The 18323-nt window shown below is 56.8% G+C and overlaps 1 protein-coding gene across 1 annotated transcript; it reads right to left on the reverse strand.

Moving 5' to 3' along the window:
• Positions 1-2733: 2733 nt before the first annotated feature.
• On the reverse strand, positions 2734-18272 carry FOXP4 (forkhead box P4). The gene is made up of 12 exons (XM_034069692.1): positions 17488-18272; positions 16883-17087; positions 16531-16635; positions 14419-14506; positions 12530-12613; positions 11854-12055; positions 11687-11763; positions 11398-11499; positions 7628-7749; positions 7456-7522; positions 7176-7342; positions 2734-6971 (listed from the first exon to the last, which is right to left on the reverse strand). The coding sequence occupies exons 1-12, from the start codon at positions 17729-17731 to the stop codon at positions 6827-6829; spliced, it is 1608 nt and encodes a 535-aa protein (XP_033925583.1). The 5' UTR covers positions 17732-18272; the 3' UTR covers positions 2734-6826.
• Positions 18273-18323: the final 51 nt, after the last annotated feature.

Genomic DNA, 18323 nt, shown 5'->3' on the forward strand with positions numbered 1-18323 from the left:
AACCTGGGAATCCTGGTGCCACCTGCATGGTTCAAGCCACGAGGCTGCACAGCCGGGTGGTGATCAGCAGCATTTCTCCTTTGTGCTGGTGGCTGAGGCTGATAACCCACACAAACAGATTAAAGAGCACCTGGGAAGCTGAGTCACAACTTCAGTGGCCCAGGATATTCCCTCTGCTCAGCCCCATCCCTGGTACATGAAAGCTCCAGGGATGGAGGGGAGCAGAGCATGGGAATGAGCCCAGTGAGCTCTGCCATGGGGTTACCCTTTGCTCAGTGATGCTGAGTACCCAGCACACTAAGAGCTTTTCCATAAAAACAAGTATTTTCCCCCAAAGCATCATCACTGCTAAAGAAGATGCCCCTGGAGCAGCGTTAGTGGGTGCTGGGGAAGGGGGGAGCAGGGCTGGGGCCACGTTAGTCCTGCACTGCTACACCCGGATGAATCCTGCGCTACACCCCAAGGAGCTCTGTGGGAGCCGGCTGTATTTTGGAAAACAAGCCTGTTTCTGTAGGTGTGTGACTGCACTGACCCACATTCACTAACCCTGGCACCCGCTCCCGGCTCCTCTACTGCCAAAGGATCCTCCCAGCTCCTGGGATCTGTTTAGGGGAGCGGGGCCTGCACCCATCACCCTGGCTCTGCTGCTGCCCTGCTGGCCGGGGCTGGGGGGGATGCAGATGCGTTGGGCAGAGGTTTCAACCTCCCCAACATTCCTGACTCCGGGAAGGGTTCAGTGCCGGAGCCTCCGTTCAAAGAGGGTTTTGCAACATTCCCGGCACCGATCCCTCTGCGAACCCTTTGCTGTTCCGAAAGGAAAACAAACAGAGAGCAGCAGACGCCGGCGATGGGAAAACAAGCACCCGGCTCAGCCCCACACCGCAGCTGACCTGCCATGAATGGGGCCGTGGACGCAGCACAGAGCGGGGCTGTGCAGACGGAGCCGTGTTTGCTCAGGGCCGGAGCCATAACCCCTCATCCATCCACACCGAATCCCGAAACAACACGGGCTTCTCAAAGGCTCCTGTGCAGGGGAGGGAGGCCCTGGCTGGCTGGGTGCACACTGAATGACCCCACTGTTTTCTGCTCACGGATTCTGATGAGTCACGAGCTATTTCTGTAAATAATAAGGAAAAAAAGAGAAAAAGAAGGAAAAGGACTTTTAATACATAAAAAAATGAATATAAAAAAGGGCCCCGTGAACATTTGTCTTTTGAAGATGGAAAAATTAAAGACTTCCCCCTCCTGTCCCGGAGCAGTGGTGGGAGCATCGAGCTGAGCACGTGCTGTGCCATGGACACATCAATGCGTGTCAGAGCATCCCACTAAGGGTTACAGCCGCATGGACCAGAGACCCCGGAGACATCAGCGGCCCAGGGAGGGGAACAGATCTCAGAGCAAGAATGCTTTGGCCGCATCCTTTCCTGGCCCCTTGTTGTTGCAATTCCTTAATGCTCATTAAAAACCAAAGCAAACCAACCCCACCAAAAGCATTCCCTGCTTTCATTTGGGCTGTTTAATTGTTTGGAGGCCTCTCCCCAGGGCCTCAGCTTGCAGCAGCAAACCCTGCACCGTGCTTCAGGGGTGGGTGAAAACCCATGGATTTAGGGCAAAGATGGAGAGAAGGGTGGTATCCTTGTGGATACCTCTGGAGGGAAGAGAATGAGAGGGGTGGGGATGAGAAAGAGGATATCATGGTTTTCGAGGTGCATGGAGTTACTCTGCTTCCTGAGGGGAAGGGGTGGCTGATCCCAGTCTCTTCCTCCATCCACATACTGGCTTTGCAATCAAAGCAAGAGACATTCCATGTCTGTAGCAAAGCAGAAAGGGAAAAAGTCCCCAGTTTACAAGTTAAAAGCTCTTTCTCCAAGTGTTAAATCCATCAAAGCCAGATGCTCCCGCAGTGACCGATGGTCACGAGCCCTTGGGGGACATGGGACAAGGCCCCTCTGCTGGCTCCTGCAGCCGTGGCTGTGAGGGGCTGGTGGTGGCACGTTCAGTGCTCCCCAGGAAGCTGCTGTGGAGCTGGATGCAGTTCAGGAACCCTGGAAAAGAGCCACTGGAAAAAAGATTAAGGAAGTTTGGCTGGGCTGGAGCAGAGCAGGGAAAGGGGCTGGAGCAGAGCAGGGAAAGGGGCTGGAGCAGAGCAGGGAAAGGGGCTGGAGCAGAGCAGGGAAAGGGGCTGGAGCAGAGCAGGGAACGGGGCTGCAGCAGAGCAGGGAAAGGGGCTGCAGCAGCTTGTTCATATTGGCAGGGGCTGGATGCAGATGGGAGGCAGCCAATTCAGAGCTGAAATGTGCTCCTGCCCCATCCCCATCCCTGTCCCCTTTGCTGCAGCTCTGGCCCGGACTTGGAGTGAGGATGTCCAGGAAAAGAACATGAAGCAACAGCCAGAAGTTCCTGATGGCAAAGCCTCCGTGCCCCTGGAAACCCATTACCTGAGGGATGTGCCAAACCCTCACGTTTTTAAGGGGCAGATGTCAAGGTTGCAAACCTGGCCCTGCTTCTGGAGCCTCCATGAGTGCTTCCTAATGGATACCCAATGTCCCGGCCATTGGTGCTGGAAAGAGTAGGTACAGGGACCTACATTGCCCTAGAGCACAGCAAGTCACTTCTCTCCCCTCCAGCACCAGGCTGACCATCGCTGTCCCACAGCTCAAGAGCCTGCAAGGATGAGAAAGGCTGGGATTTCTTGATGTCAATGATGAGAACAGAGCAGGCAGCACAGCAGCATGATAGGTAATTTATTTTATTGCATTTTATAATGCCATTGTCCATACAGATTACATGCAGCTATTCCTACTGTACAAGGGTTTACCGTCTGCCAACGCAGACACACGGAGGTTCGGAGTACAAATACACAGCAATGCTCGATCCTTTATACAGCACAGGGGACGTGGCAGGAGGGAAGGGGTCTGGTCACTTTATACACATCCTCCCCCCCACCTTCCTCCAGCCCCTGTGGACCTGTCCCACCTCCCCAGCATCACCTCCCACCCAGGCCAAAGGGGATGGAGAAACAAAGTGGAGGGGGGGGAATAAAGGATGAGGTTGTGGCCTGGGTGAGCCCCTGGCTTGGGCCTGTCCCCACCTTCCCCAATGCTTCCAGGACAAAAACCTAGATCCAGGGAGACCCTCTGGGGCGTGAGGCTGTAAACAAAGCAAAGAAACCCTTTGGTTTGATGCAGGTTGGGCTGCTGCTGCCCCCTGGCCTCACCAGCAGCTCCCCAGTGCTACCAGCACCCCTTCCCTTTGAGCACTGGTTTCTGACATCCCCCCCACCCCCAGCTCTATCTATTCTAGCTATTGGGGGTGAGGAATAAAAATCATTGAGGGAAGAAAAAAAACAAAAACCATGGAAAAATGAGGAATTCCTTCAGTGGGAGATACCAGGAAGATGCCTTTACTTACAGAGAGGTGGCCACACGGTCCCTTGGCAGAACTGCCCCAGAGTGGGAAAAACCAGGAAATCAAACCAAAAATACCCAGAGGAAACAAAAAGAGCAGATTTGGTGCTGGTAGGTTTGACCAGTATATATATATCTCAGTATATACAGACACACAGCTCTGCCACATGATGCGTTTGGTCCATACCTTCCTTCCCCCCCATCCCTGCCTTGGTGTGAGTTTGAGGTAAGCCACATAGAATGAGTTCAAATCCAAACCAGCAAAGAGCCACCCAGCAGGGTGAGGGGGTACAGGGGGATGGTACCAGCAGTTGATGGGACCCATGGAACAGCCAGGCTGGGTGTAAGAGGATGAATGAAATTCACCCCCGAGCATCAAACCCGTGCGCATCACCCACTGCAATTCCCATCTCAGCAACAGGGGGGAAGAGGCATCAATGGAGCCATAGGATTTCCCAAACCTGGGCATGTGTTTGAAGAAAAAAAACTCCTTTACATTTATATATTTATTTATATATATATATAATATATATATAGTGCTCTTGGGAGCCAGGGTGGCAGCTAAGGACCTATTGGAATACGTGGTGAGGAGGGGATGGTGCCAGGTTATCCTTGCAGAGCTGGGGCTGTGGCTTAGACCAGTTTGCATCTGGAGGTCCTGGGCAGGGTTTTGGGGTGTCTGTACCTCTGGAAACACTTAAACCTAGAAATCCCCCCCTGAGCAGGAGCTGCCGGTGCCGGGTGTGCTCCATGCCAGGACCACCTTTGGGTTTTGCTGCCCCAGTGCAGAAACCTGGGGTCTGCAGAGCTTATTGGCATTAAATCTGAAGGTGAAGGGAAAGGACTCAGAAGAGCCAATGAAGGGGAGCAGCTCCTGAACCCCCGTGTCCTGAGGGTGCTGAGGCGCTGGCACAGGGTGCCCAGAGCAGCTGTGGCTGCCCCATCCCTGGCAGTGCTCAAGGCTGGGCTGGATGGGGCTTGGAGCAGCTGCTCCAGTGGAAGGGGTCCCTGCAGCACCCACCACCCAGTACCTGCAGCATCAGCCATGCTGCAAAGCCCATTGCATGGAGAGGACAAAGTGCCCCATGCAAGGCCAGGGACATTGGGGTGTCCTAGAGCAGCATGAGGGGTGACACCGGGCACTGGCACAGCCCTAAGATGCACAATAGCCCCCATTAGGGAGATGCAAATCAAACCCCAAAAGCCTGGATGGAAGCAGGGATGTCCTGCCGAGGGTGAGCATGGACATGGAGTGGGAGGCTTCATCCCAACACCCAGGCTGGGCATCCTACCCCCTCCTTGGTATGAGGAGAGCAGCAAGGTTGTGCTGCCGCCTCCCTCTGCAGCTGTAAACGTGGGGAGAAAACAATAACTTAAGATCAAGACTGGTTTGAACAAAATCCCATTAAAAACATGATGGATAAAGGTCCTTTTGGGGCTGCAAGAAAGGGGGTTTGGCTCCTGCCCCCAGCCCGGGCAGGGTCTTTGGTGTCCAGTGGAGGGAGGATGAAGCCAGGGGAGGCCGGGGAAAAGGGGAGAATCCCATCGGCCTGGAGCACAAACCTCCTCAGAGCAGTGTTGTGGCAGCAGCGAGGCAGGAGGGAGCAGGAAACACGGGTCGAGTGGAGACACCTAGCGAAGGCCAGTACGGAATGGCATGGAACAAACTGGAATGGCTCAGAACAGCCGGAGCACCCGTGTGTGGGGCTGGGAAGGGCAGGATTTGCTGGCTTTGCTGGGGTTTAATTCCCATTACAGCCTCATCGGGATGTGTCCCCCCCACCAACCCAGCTCCTCGAGGATCTCAGCATCCCCTGGACCAGTACCTGGGTGGCTCAGGGCAACCCAGCCTCACCCACGGGTGCAGAGGGTACAGAGGATGCAAGAAGCAGCAAAGAGGATGCTCTGAGGTGCGGGCTTGCACAGAGGACATGTGGCACAGAGCTGAGATCCCCTGGAGGATGTCACAGGGACAAACAAGTACCCCCCAGACCAAAGCTGCGTGTGGCATTTTCAATCCAAACCAGAGCTCCCAGGGTGCTGCTGCTGCCAGGAGCCCAGCACAGTCAACCCAGGGTGCTGGGAGCATGGAGCAGTGCTCTGGGTCACACTGGGAGAGCTCCACGTCCATCACAGCAGACCCCGCTGCGTACCAGTACAGCCAGTGCCAGCCTGGCCATGGAGGAGGAGAGGAGGAGCCCAGCGCTGGGTACCCGCATCACCACCACCGAAAGAAAGAGCAGGGAGAAGAGGGGTGTTTGGTTGCGTTGTTCTCGTTATTATTAATATTTCTTTTCTTTTTGGCATTAATACCATCTGTTCACCTGAACTATGGACCTTCTGTCCTCTAGAAATCTTTTGGTATCTTCCCATCTGGACGCACACAAAAGGATAACGAAAGGACAAGATGAAAGTGGGAGTCCTGGAGGCAGCAGGCTCAGCTCAGCAGCCACGGCCAGCACTGATTTGGCTTTGCCACCAGCAGGATGGCCAAGCTGCAGCCTTGGAGACCCTGCCCTGGCTTTGGAGCAGGGATTGGGCACACAGGGTTCAGGAGCTTCCCCTGAAGCCAAAGTTGGGCCACTGGGAGGGGTGTAACCTGCTGCAGATGACAACGAGAAGGAAGCAGATGTGTCCTCACTGCCAGCACTGGTGGTTGGTTGAGGACGTTCATTACTGCTGGTGCCACCAGCTCCCCACCACCGTGGACCAGGGGCTGGGTGGTTTAAGGACCTGCTGGAGGTGGCAAGGCCAAGGGGACACAGTCCCACTAAAGCACCAGTCCTCATCCTTGCCCAGCCGAGACAACGGTGCCAGCCTCGCATCCAGACCATGGCAGAGGACTTGCCTCCTGTTTCCGCTGTTTCTTCCCCCAAAGCTGGGTGGGGGCAGCACATGGGCAGGGTCCACAGTCCCTGCTAGTGCAAACCCCACTGGGTGATGGAGAGATGACAGCGGGTTCCTGCCATCACCTTCCCTTGCCAGGGTGGTCACTGGTGGAAGCTGGAGCACCGCAGGGAAGAGGGGACGGAGCTGCCTTCCCTGCGCCCACCGTGCACAGGGAAGGAAGGAGGGACCATTTCGGACAGAAACAACCTACCATCCTCGTTCACCACTCACTAACCAAGGGAGGAGGGGACAAAAAGTCCAGCTCTTGGGTTTTCGCTTCTCATGTCGCAGGATGTCCCCCACGGCAGGGGTCAGTCAGTCACCGGGTGCAGCGCGGGGCAGTGGGGAGCGTGAGGGATGCGCCGTCAGCAACAGGTCGTTGCACCAAGGAAACCCTTTTGCTTTGTGGAAGTGCCTTTAAAAACCAGGTTAACGCCGAAGGTCACCTTGGGGAGGTGGGAGCCGTCGCTTGGTCTCCGGCCGGGATGGTGGGAAGGGTTTGCCCCTCGGTGGGGAGGAGGAAGGGGTCCTTAGGACAAGTCTTCCACCGGCAGCTCCTCCTCCAGGTCCCTGTCGTCGGGAATCGTCACATTCTGGTTGGTGGTGGCCATCAGGGAGACGGGTCTGCTGTCGTCCTCTGCCTCGGCTGGTTCCTCCTTCACGTGCACAGGATGGCTGCAGGGAGGGAAGCCTTCAGCCTCAGGGAGCTGATCCCCCTTGGTCCGCATCCCCTTGGTCCAATCATCACCTCCCCTGGGGGACAAGAGCCACAGGGGGCAACAAGCAGCTCCCGGTGCCCCATTTACCATCCCTCCTTAGCCCCAAGGCCTCCCAGGGGCACCCACCAACAGCATCCCCCCATGCCCTGGCCGGGCTGACCTGTACTGCTGCGGGGACAGGCGGGGGCTGTTGCTGCCGTTGCTGTTGACCTGCTCCACGGTGCTGCTCACGTCATCGTGGCCCACGTGCAGCATTCCGCTGGCCGAGCTCGTGTTGATCATGGTGGGGCTGTTCAGCAGTGGGAAGCTGCTCTCTGCCAGCGCAGCCTGCAACACAGAGCGGCATCGGCTCAGCTACAAAGGCTACGAGGCCACATGGGGCTGCAGAGTGAGGGTTGAGTCCCCCTGAGCCTCTGCCAGGGACAGGATTGGGTCCTTACCTGGTAACTTGCATTAAGTGCTCCGTAACCGAGTCCTGAAATCATGTTCTTGACTAAAGTCGGACTCCTGCAGGAAGAGAAAGCAGAAGGATGCAGGGATGAGCTCCAGGATGGGCAGAGGGGGAAGGTGTGAGTGTGGCTCCTGGGCTGTATCCCATGGGAAAGGACCCACCCTGTCATCTTTGGTGGCCTTCGCTTTTGGTACTCGTGCTCATCGACGGTCCACACGGCTCCCTTGACGTTCTCCACACGCACGAAGCACTTGTGCAGGCTCAGGTTGTGGCGGACAGCGTTCTGCAGGCAGAGCAGGCAGGAGAGCTCAGCGGCACAGCCCTCACCCCTCCTCTTCATCACCATCCTCCTCCTCACCCAGCCCCTGCTGCTCCCCGTGTCCCTGGGCTGTGCTGTCTGCAGCCCAATGCTCTGTAGAGTCACAGAGGGACATGGCCAATGCTCACCCCATCAGCAGCAAGGGGGTGGGAGCCGAGCCCCCAAACCACACGTGGGACACAGCCCTGGCCAGATGCTGAGGAAGACGCAGTGTGGGACAAGGGATGAGCGGCACCAGCAAGGACCCAGGGGCAGAGCCGCCCTCTCCACCGCAGCTCCCTCAGTGATGCGAAGCAAAACCAGTTAATCTTTTCCTTCCTTTTTTCTCCCCCCACCCTCCCTTTTTGGTCCTTTCCTTCCCTTTCTTCTTTACATCGCCCATCTTTACATTTCTAAATGTAAAATAAAGAGACGCACACGTAGGCAGACAGCGCAGCCCCGAGAGATACCAGCTCCCTTTTCCCCTTCCAGCTCCCTGCCATTTGCTACTGCCCCTATTTCATTACCAATTTTAATTTGCCTCTAATTAAATCCTGTGTATTTTTCCGACTCACTTGCTAATCCATGAGGGAGGCAGGAGGCTGGAGTGGAATCTCTCCGAGCTATAATTACAAAGGGCCTAATCACGCCGGGGCTCTGCCTTTGAATAAATTTCCTTGCATTAAGGTTCTCGGATTCTCTGCCTTGCAAATGAGAATGACCCCAATTTCAGGAAGTTGGCCTCCGAGGGGGTTTTTTCTATTTCTTTCTTTTTTTTTATTCCGAGTCCTGATTCGTGATGAGAGACTAATTCGTTCCGCTAAAACATTAACAGCAATTGAAAAGGTCGAACGGGGGCTGGATAAACAAAGGAGCTGGCCAACACAACAAGGCGAAAGGAGACACAAGGACTGAGCCCCCATCCCAAGCCCTGGCGTTGGAAGTGTTGGAGTTCCCAGAAAGTCATCGCATTGAACCATCACCCCTTCTCCTTTCTGATTTAAGGACAAAAGCAAACAAAGCTGGGCTCCTTCCCTCGTCATCCATCCCTCCATCCATCCATCCATCCATCCATCCATCCATCCATCCATCCCTCCATCCATCCTCTAGCCACTGCCCTGTGCTTGCTGCCCCAGTGTCCCTGGCTGTGCCATAGTGCCTGGTGCTGCCACAACAGCCCCAGTTGCACAGGAGCAGGGCTGCGAAGGCTCCTGGCTGCTCTCACCATTTGGCACCTCATTTGGCACCATTGGCTCCTCTCACCATTTGGCAGAGCCAGCCTGAAGGAGAGCTCTGCAAGCAGCCCCCTGGCTCGTTCCTGGGGAAGGAGATTCAGGTGCATCTGTACTGTTTGACGGGATCTTTTGGGATAACTGGAAACCCCTGGGTCACACCAGGAACACGCCAGCCCAGCTCCTCGGGTGATGCTCAGTGTGTGTAGAGCCTGGTGCCATTACCCAGAGGTATACGCTCCATCTGGGACATGGGACTGAGGCATCCCTGGTCCCTGAACCCCACACTGGCATCACCCATTGAGGAGGGTCTGGCTTCTCTCAATGAGGATGAGCCAGGCCCCAATTCAATCCCTGCATCCCATGCCTGGGGGTCTAAAGCCCAACCAGGGCTGGGTCCTGTTGCTGCCCTTGAACCCCTGTCCCCTGCTGAGCAAACACAGGAATTCCTCCCGGATCCTGCCCATGCTCCTCTTCCTCCTTCCTGTGCACACAGGGGACTCCTCGTCCAAACAAAGCCCTGATTATAGGCAAAAAGCATGGCAAAAGCTGAAACCTTTCCTGCACATGGAGGTACAACGTCCCCCTGTCCCCCACAGGACATCCCCTGCTTGGGGCATTGGTGGGTATGTGCTTGCAAAGGCAAAAGTGGAGAGATCAATCCTGGCACTGGGCAGGATGTGACTGAGCCTCACCAGAGCCAGGGATGCCCCATCTGTGGTGCTGCGTGTGAGGCAGGGACCTGATCCCAGGACATGGAAGAGATGCTGGGTGAGATCCCCAACACAGGAATCCTCCCGTGCCTCATCCTAACGTGGCTTTTGTATGTTGACAGAGTATTTGTTCAGTGCCAGACCTGGCTGCTCTGTTTGCTTCTCATCTGTCTTTGCTAATGATGTTTGCTCAACACCCCCAGCCCTGCTCCCTGTGCTGTGCTGGGGGTCTCCATGGTGGGGATGGGGTACCCAGCACCCCTGCCCCATCCCAGGGGAAGCTATAGAGACAAGGAAGAAGTCACAGCAGGAATGGTGGTTCTCCAAAGAGTGGAAATACTGTATTTTTCCTCCTCCTTCAGAAGGTGCCTGGCCTTGGATACTGAGGGTGGTGAAGGGAAGCATCCACCTGCAGCTCTTTTTAATCCCCTTCTGGTCATGGAGCAGGTAAAGAGTAGCAACAAGAGAACTACAAGGGCTGGGGGATGCCCTTCTCTAAGACATCAGTTCTGCCCTTGGGGAACAAGGGGTGTGGGGAGCCCCAAAGCCAAAAAAGCCCCAAATATTTATTCCTTTCAGCCAATAAGAGAGCAGCAAAAAGGCATTTTCAGCTGCCACTATCTCACTGCACAGATGGGGAAACTGAGGCAGGGAGCAGGTCAAAGTGCTGCCATGGGCAGCCCCTGCTTTGTACTGGATGCTGAGGCACTGGAGCTGCTCTGGGCTCCCTGTCCCAGTGCTCCCCATCAGCTCCCAACCCTGGGGGTGTCCCCATGATCTGAGGCCAGGGATGTGCCCAGGGATGCGCTGCTGGCCTGCAGTACTGCACCAGTGCAGTGAGGGGAACTCCAGTGATGCCAGGCCATGGCCAGCACCAAGAACGACCCTGGCACCTCTGACCACCCTGCTCCTTCCCACCGCTACCCTTGGGATGCTCAGGATGGACCACGCTGAAGCCAGGGGCCACCCAAAGCACTTTGGAGCCAAAGCAGCTGATATTCACCCAAAGTTTGCTGTGAGAAGCAAACCCTGCTGCAGGCAGCTCCGGACACACGGGGCTCCAGAAGAACTCATTCCTCCTTAACCCTTTTCAAAAAGGCTCCATCTCTCGCTTGCACCTCACTTGTTCTGATTTCACTCAGGGTTGGTTTCCTCTGCCCCTTCTTGCAGGAAGAAGCTGTGGCTCAGTAAATACAGGCAGCAGGAAACAACAAATGAATCTCCTCTGTTAGGGCAGTACCTGCTCCTTCTCACCACCCCCTGCTCTTGGAGATGTGTTTTCTCAGTCCTTGATTTCTACATACCCAAGGGGTGAGCAGCTCCTGCACCCACAAGCTGCCCCTCGCAGATTGCCCTCACCTGGCTGTGGCACATCCTCCTCTCAGCACACCATCCGCTTGGATCATCACCAACCTCAGCTGGTATTCCCAGTGTCTCCCTCTTTTCTCTGCCCTTCTCCTGGTGCTGCAGTTGGTGACTGCTCCAACCTGGATTCCTACACTACTTTGCTGTATCCTACTGCATGGACAATGTGCTCCCAGACAAGGGGGATGCATTTTGGAGAGGAAAACTGTGGGGTTTACCCACAGAATCACCAACTGTGCAATGAACTGATCCATTACCACAGGTGCTCACGTAAGCATCTCCTGCAGCCCCAAAGGATGGGGTGAGCCCAGGGCTGCTCTCACCTTCCAGGTAGCCGTGTTCCTCCGGAAGTAGGCAAACATCCGTGTGAACCAGTTATAGATTTCGTTCAACGTTAGCTGCCTGTCGGGGGTCTCCAGGATGGCCTGGGAAGCCAGAGGGGGGAAAAGAGCATCACTCACATGGCCTCAGTGACGCATCACCCATCATGGTGAGGCATGAGGGGGTTCAGCAGGCACTGGGGGCTCTCCAGGCCCCAGAAAGGGGGAAAGCATCACCTGAGGCTCCTGCAGGCAGGTTTGGGGATGCAGAGGGAACCCCAGAGCCACTCACCTGCCGGATGAGCGAGGCATACGTGAAGGGTGGCCGGACATCAGCGTTCTTGTAGAACTCGTGGTTCTGTGCAAGTTCTGCAGGGGGAACAAGGAACAGGGGGTGAAGGCACTTTGGGACCTGGGGGCTGTGTGATGGAGGGGGCTGGGCTGCACCCCAGAGCTCACCTGAAGATATTGGGGTGCAGAACTTCTCCGAGTTTCTCCTGCGGATGGGCCCCACGTTGTGTAAAGTGGAAGAGCTGATGACGGAGGGGCCCTGCCGCAGTGGGGTGATGGGCGCCGTGGCGGAGGTGGGGGGATGAGGTAAGCCATCAGGGAACGTGTCGGAAGTGCTCTTGGAGAGGGTGGCACTGGAGACCAGGTTCAGCTGCATGGACAGGAGGGAGGATGGTGGTTGGGTACCAGTGTGGGGAAGGCAGCAGCAGGGCTGAGCCGCTCGTGCCACAAGGCAAGGGAAGAAGGGCTTGAGGGGGGGACTTGCTGGGCTCAACCACAGAAGAGGATGCACCCATAGGATGGGATGTAACTGTGTGATGAGATGCATCCATGGGATGGGATGTAACTGTGTGACGAGATGCATCCATGGGATGGGATGCTTCCACTACATGTTCCAAGCTGGCTGAGGAACACAACATGCTGCCATGGGCTGTGTTTCACTCCTGCTTGACGCCTTGCACAAGGGATCAGGTTATGTGTGCTGAGGGTGGTCAAGGCATGCTCATCCCAGGGAGCCCATTAGGGCCACAGAGGGTTGTGGTGACCACGCACAGGGCAGCAAGGGCACAGCAGCCAGTGGCAAGGGAAGAGGAGGGAGAGGGCCAGGAGGGGGACACAGGCTTACAGGTTGGCTGAAAGGCTTTGGCTCTGAAGGTCTCATGTGAAGATGGGCCATCATTGCTTGGAGACGTTCACTCTCCTTTGCCAGCTGCAGCAAGCCAGAAGCAGAAGGGAGATGGTCAGGCAGTGCTGGTGCTCACTGCAGAGGTACCCATGGCCTGTATGGAGCTGCCCACTGAGCCCCAATCCTCCATCAGCCCTGCAGGAGTTACCTCCTGCCCCATGTGGAGCCCTCCCAAGAGCCCCAGTGAGGCTCTGGGGAGGGTTGGGCTGCAGCACCCATGGTGTGAGACACAAGGGACCCTGCTTCAGCTCTGTGTGTACCATCACCTGCAACAACAGCTTCAGTGATGGCCCCATCCCATGGCATTCCTCTCCTGTGTCCCATGTCCCCTTTGCCTTCCTCCAGTCCCTGCTGTCTCCCACTGAGCAGCAGGTCCCTGTCCACACCCCATCCCTCCATCCATCCACCCGGACACACAGCATCGCTCTAATTGCCCTCTCCCCCCCGTTTACTCCCCGGAGTGCGGAGAAGGGTGAAATATTCACTGTGGCACCAGGAGAGACTTTGACTGGGGCGGAGGTGATGGGATCTGACACCCGCTCTCCTCCCGTCACCTTCCCTCTCCACTGAGACCCCTCAAGCTCAGGGCTCCGCATCCCCCTGTGCCGCCAGCTCCAGCAGCCAAGCCCCCTCCTCAGAGCTGGGACTCGGGCGAGGAAGGAGTTAAAGGCAGGAGGCAGAGTTTGCTGCAAGTTTGGAGCAGCTCCGATGCTGTCGTGGTGCTCATTAGAGCTGACAGGTCTCCCTCGTGATGCAGACGCTCTCCCGGCACAGCAGGAGCTCCATGCTGAAAACTTTATAATTGGTAGCTCCGGTGGCAGGTTCTCCTCTGTGCACACACAGCTTTCTGCTCACCCTCCAGCCCCCCCCTGCCTTTCCCCTCCCCTCTTTAAGCCCCAGTAATTGCTTTCAACCTCTCCTCTAGCAAGGGCCGCAGAGCAGGATGCGATCAGGGGGTTCATGCAGCTTCGTAGCCCTCCCGCCTGGGAGGGGTTTGCTGCGTGGCCCCATCCGCAGCCCCTGTTATTGTAACGCCAGGCAGAGGCTCCCAAGCATCAGGGCCTGTTGCTCCCTGGGGCCAGGATCCCCTATCATGGCACCCACCGTGACACACAGTGATGGGCATTAAGTGCTTTGAGCTCCTGCCAGCCCCTGGCCAAACATCCAGGTCCCCAGGCACTATAATGCCATGGGGGTCCCGGTGAGCAACCTCTGACAGAGACCCTGCCATGTCCTGCTTTCAGGTCCCGAGATGAAACCCCTCCATTTCCTCCCATTCCTCCCCTTTCCTATTAACCAAATTCCACACAACACGTCAGGGAGTTGAAGATGCTATTTAAAGAACTGGCTTTCCATAAATAGACCCCTGAAGTTGGACTCCAAAGACCAAAATAAGTGGCCTGATTTCCAAAGAGCCATGCAGTCCTATGGCTCTTGCTGGGCTGGAGCACAGTCATGTCCTGCTGGTGGGCATGCACCCCCCAGCAGCACGTGTTCCAGATACCTGGAATGGCATCTCACTGTGCTCCCTAGGACACTTTGGGCAGGAAGGATGGATTATCCCTTCTTCCAGCCCCATCACAATCATGCAAGGGGGCTGGTATCACAAGGGGAACCAGTTTGAGGATCTCCCAAGTCTTGATCTCCACCAGGATGTAGCCCAGATCCAGCATGATTCAGGAAGGCTGCTTTAATGAGTCCTAGGGTGGCTGGTTATCCTACTACTGTCTCCAACCTCACTAACCCCATTCCACAGAGAGCAGCCACGACACGGTGTGGAAAGGAGATGCTGTTTAAACCCGTGCCCTTAGGGGCTGGGCAGCACCCACCTGTATTTCCAGCTGCTGTACCACTTGCATCTGGACTCGACACTGGGCCGTGCTTCGGTCGTCAAGTGCATGTTCTGTATTGAGGTGTCTGGGGAGGAGAACGCAGGTGTCGGTGCCTGGATGTGCCCAGGATGCAGCCCCCTCACTGGGACCACACTTGGGATCAGCCCTGTCCTGAACTGCCTGTACCAGCCATGCCAGGGACACTGCAAGGTGCTGCTCTAGCACCACTGCCTGAAGTGTGAAGAGCAGAAAGGAAACTGAGGCACAACAGCCAAGCAAAATGGACTGTGCCTCCTTATGAAGCACAAGGACCTTTGGGCCTTGCCACCCTCCTTCCTTGCTGGTGAGGGGAAGGGCTCCTGGGAGGGGTGACAGAGACACTGCTTGCTACAGAGCCAGGGCCATCCTTGTGGGAGTCCTTATCCCACAGAGCCAGCACATTGGCAGCTTAGGAACACATCCAGTCCTGACAACATCACACAGCTGGGCCATGTCCTTGCTGGGGTGGGTGCAAACCACTCACTGAGAGGAGTGGGACAGGCCAGAGGGGGGATGCTGGGTGCAAGGGCAAACTGTATCTGAGAACACCCCGAAGCTGGTACCCACTGCTGGGAACACAAAGGTGTCCAGGGCCAATGATCTCCAGCACCAAAAGTGAGCTATTTCTGCTGAGGCATCCCAGGAGAAGGTGCCTCAGGAGGATCCGGATGTGGAAGACGCAGGAGTCTCAGCAGCTGTTTGTGAGACTTCCAGCCCCAGCTTGCAAAAACAGGTCAGGTAACTGGGACTGTGTGTGAACAAACCCCAGCAGTGTCAGCCCCGCACTGCTCCTCAAGCAGACTGAGGGCATGGCTGCTTCCCCAGGGAAGAAGGTATTGAGAACCTAAGCTGTTTTGAGCAGAACAAAGGAGACGTGTCCCATTGACTCTCATCACTGCTCAAAAGACGTGCTGCTCCTCTCTACCCCAGCACTGAGGTCTCTGAGCTACTCCATGGAGGAGATGCTCAGAATAGGCTCAAAGCCAGTGCCTGGACTCAAAGCAAGGTCCACACTGCAGCTAGGCTCAGCCTTTGGGAGCTGGGAGTTTTCCATCTGTCCGTCCCACACCCCAGCATGCACTCACGCTGGACAGACACACTGCACTAGTGCTGTCAGGGATGCTGCCCCTTGCGAAGCTTCCTCCTGAAGCTCTAGGTGTGCTTAGGGGACACAGGACTCATAGCAAGGCTCTGCTGGCATCACCATCCAGCCCTGGCAATCCCCTGCCAACCTCAGCTGCCAAACCAGAGCTTGCTCATCTGCCCTGTGCCATGTAAACATGTTTGGAGAGGCAGGAGGAGATGCCTTATCTAGGTTCACCCCATGAGTCAGAGGAAGGAAGGAAGACACAGGAGCCTGACTCATTCACTCGCTCCATCGCCACCAAGCAACGCTCCCTGTCTGCTTTCACTCCTCCTCATCCTCCTGTGCAAAGCCTCTGCCCAGCTCCTTCCTCGGGAATAAGGAGGCCACGGAATGGCCCCATCAGAGCCAGATCTGAGTGTGTGACAGCAGACGGGATCACTTCATAACAACCCAAAACCTTACTGCCGTGAAGTGCACACTGGTGCATCTTGGCCACTGAGCAGCCAGCAGAGGAAGGAGGGGGGGAAGGAGGAAGCAAGCCCGTCAGTTCCTTCTGATGTCTTTGCTAAAAATCCCGGCTACAAAGAGATCTAATTGCAAATGAACTAATTAAGTAAACCTCTGACGAAGCGTGAAAACAATTTGTTTGACCCTGACGCTGGCAGAGGGCTCCTCGACAGCAGAGTTAATCAGTCAGCACCGGAGCCCACAGTGGTGTCAGCGGCTGCCGCGCTGCCATCTGCTTCCTCCCTCCTCTTGCCCCCCACGAGGGAGCTGCAAACTCCTGCCGGTTGCACTGGGGCTCTTCTCCTCCAGCAGCAATCCCTGGTGTGCTTCCTTCCTGCTGCATGGGCCTCTGGAGCAATGGACAGACTTGGGGGTGTCTGGACCTGTTTCCCTGCCACCAGCCCCACGTGTCCTGGCCTCAGAGCAGGGCTCCCCCCTCCTCTGGGAAGATCTCCCTCAAGAAGTGGAGCACTTACTTGACAAACTGTCCCAGGTCCTCACAGAGGGTTTCGCAGCCAGGCCACTTGCACTCTCCGTGGCCATAGAGCGGATGGGAGCCAGGGGTCTCTTCATGGGAAGAGCTGCAGAAGAGGGAAAGGGACCATCAGATGGAGCAGCCACGATGCTCCAGCATTCCCAGGCATGGGGCCAGCATCCAAGAGACCCCACAGTGATGTTCCCATGTCCTCTGTGGGTGCATCAGTGCAGGAAAACACTGATGAGGTGGGCTGAACCCTCCCAACCCTGTTGCCAGCCCCACAAGTGATGGATCCCAGCCCCTTCCACCCCTCCTGGGGTAAGAACACAAAGGGTCAGCCCCGGCTCTACCTGTCCCTTCTCGGCGTGTGCATGGTGCTCTGTCCATTGGGCAGAGGGTGATGGGAAATGGGAGGCGAGACCTTGGCGGCCGAAAACGAGGTAGAGTTGGAGGTGTTGGTGGTGAGGTCGAGACCTTCTTGCTTGATGCTGTCCTCGACGGGCTGGGCGGCTGTGACCTCCTTCCAGAGCTGCTGGAGGTCCGAGGGGCACACAGCTGGGGCATGGGGAGAAAGCACCCGCTGTCAGTGGGGAGGAGCAGCAGCACCCGCTGGCACCCAGGCACCGGGCTGGCTTGGGACCCAGCACCAGGAAATCATCACCCACACGGCCGCATCATGATGCCCAAAACAAGCTGCCCACAGCACCCGGAGCCCAGCAGAGCATCCCCAGATGGGAGGAGACCCCAGTTCCCATACCCCAGTGCAAGAGGAACCCAGCACCTAACCCTGCACGTGACCCAGCTCCAACTCTCCCGAGCTGCTCCAGCATTAACACAATCAGCCCCCAAACTCCAGATGGGAAAAGCAGCGTCCCAGGCCTGTCCCCAGCCCTCCCACACCCACAGCAGGTGAAGCTGCAGCCATGGGCCCCACAACGCGCTCCCCGGTCCTTACCTTGGGGCAGGGTCTGCAGGGGCACGGAGCCCTGCCCCGGTGGGAGGCTCACCAGCCCCTGGCGCTGCAGGTTCAGCAGGTGCTGCTGCTGGAGCTGCTGCATCTGCAGGAGCTGCTGCTGGAAGGCCAACTGCTTGTTCCCTAACGGCTGCCGAGACAAAAGGGAGGAATCAAAGCCTGTTATTTCCAGCCCTGCAGCCGGAGCCTCGCAGGGGATGGCGCAGCCAGAGGTGCCTGCGGCCATGGCTCTGCAGCCCTGTGAGCTCCATCCCACTGCGGGGCCGCTCACCCTGCGGCTCAGCCGGACCCGGCCCCGGAGCTGTCGGAAGAGGAGGGGAGGAAAAGGGGAAGGGAAAAATAAAGCACTGAAATGAGAGGGAGTGAGCGGAGCTTGGGGCTCGCTCAGAGCAGGGACCAGGCTCTGAACACACAGAGCCCAGCTGCGGGGTCATGGAATCACTGCTTTGGGGTGGAAAGGACCTTGGGATCATCCAGTTCCAACCCCTGCCACAGGCAGGGATGCCTCACACTAGAGCAGGTCCCCACATGGGGGGCTCAGCACAGGGTGAGCTCCCACGAGCATCACTGAAAGCAAGGGGGCTGCCAGCAGCCGAAGGGCATCCGGGATGCACAGGACCCTCCTCTAGACAGGGAAATGGTTCCTATTTGCCAAAAATGACCATTACGAGAGCCAGTGCCCATCACCCTCACCCCAGTCACAAGCACACAAGGAGCAGACAACTCTCCCACCATCCCCAGGAGCCGGGCGCGCTCTGACCGGCAGAGCTGGCCCTAAACTAGTTAGACAGGATGAGTCCCTGGGGAGGCACCAAGAA

The sequence above is a fragment of the Melopsittacus undulatus genome, chromosome 16 (genome assembly GCF_012275295.1).
Source record: "Melopsittacus undulatus isolate bMelUnd1 chromosome 16, bMelUnd1.mat.Z, whole genome shotgun sequence".
In the NCBI taxonomy this organism is placed as follows: Eukaryota; Metazoa; Chordata; class Aves; order Psittaciformes; family Psittaculidae; genus Melopsittacus; species Melopsittacus undulatus.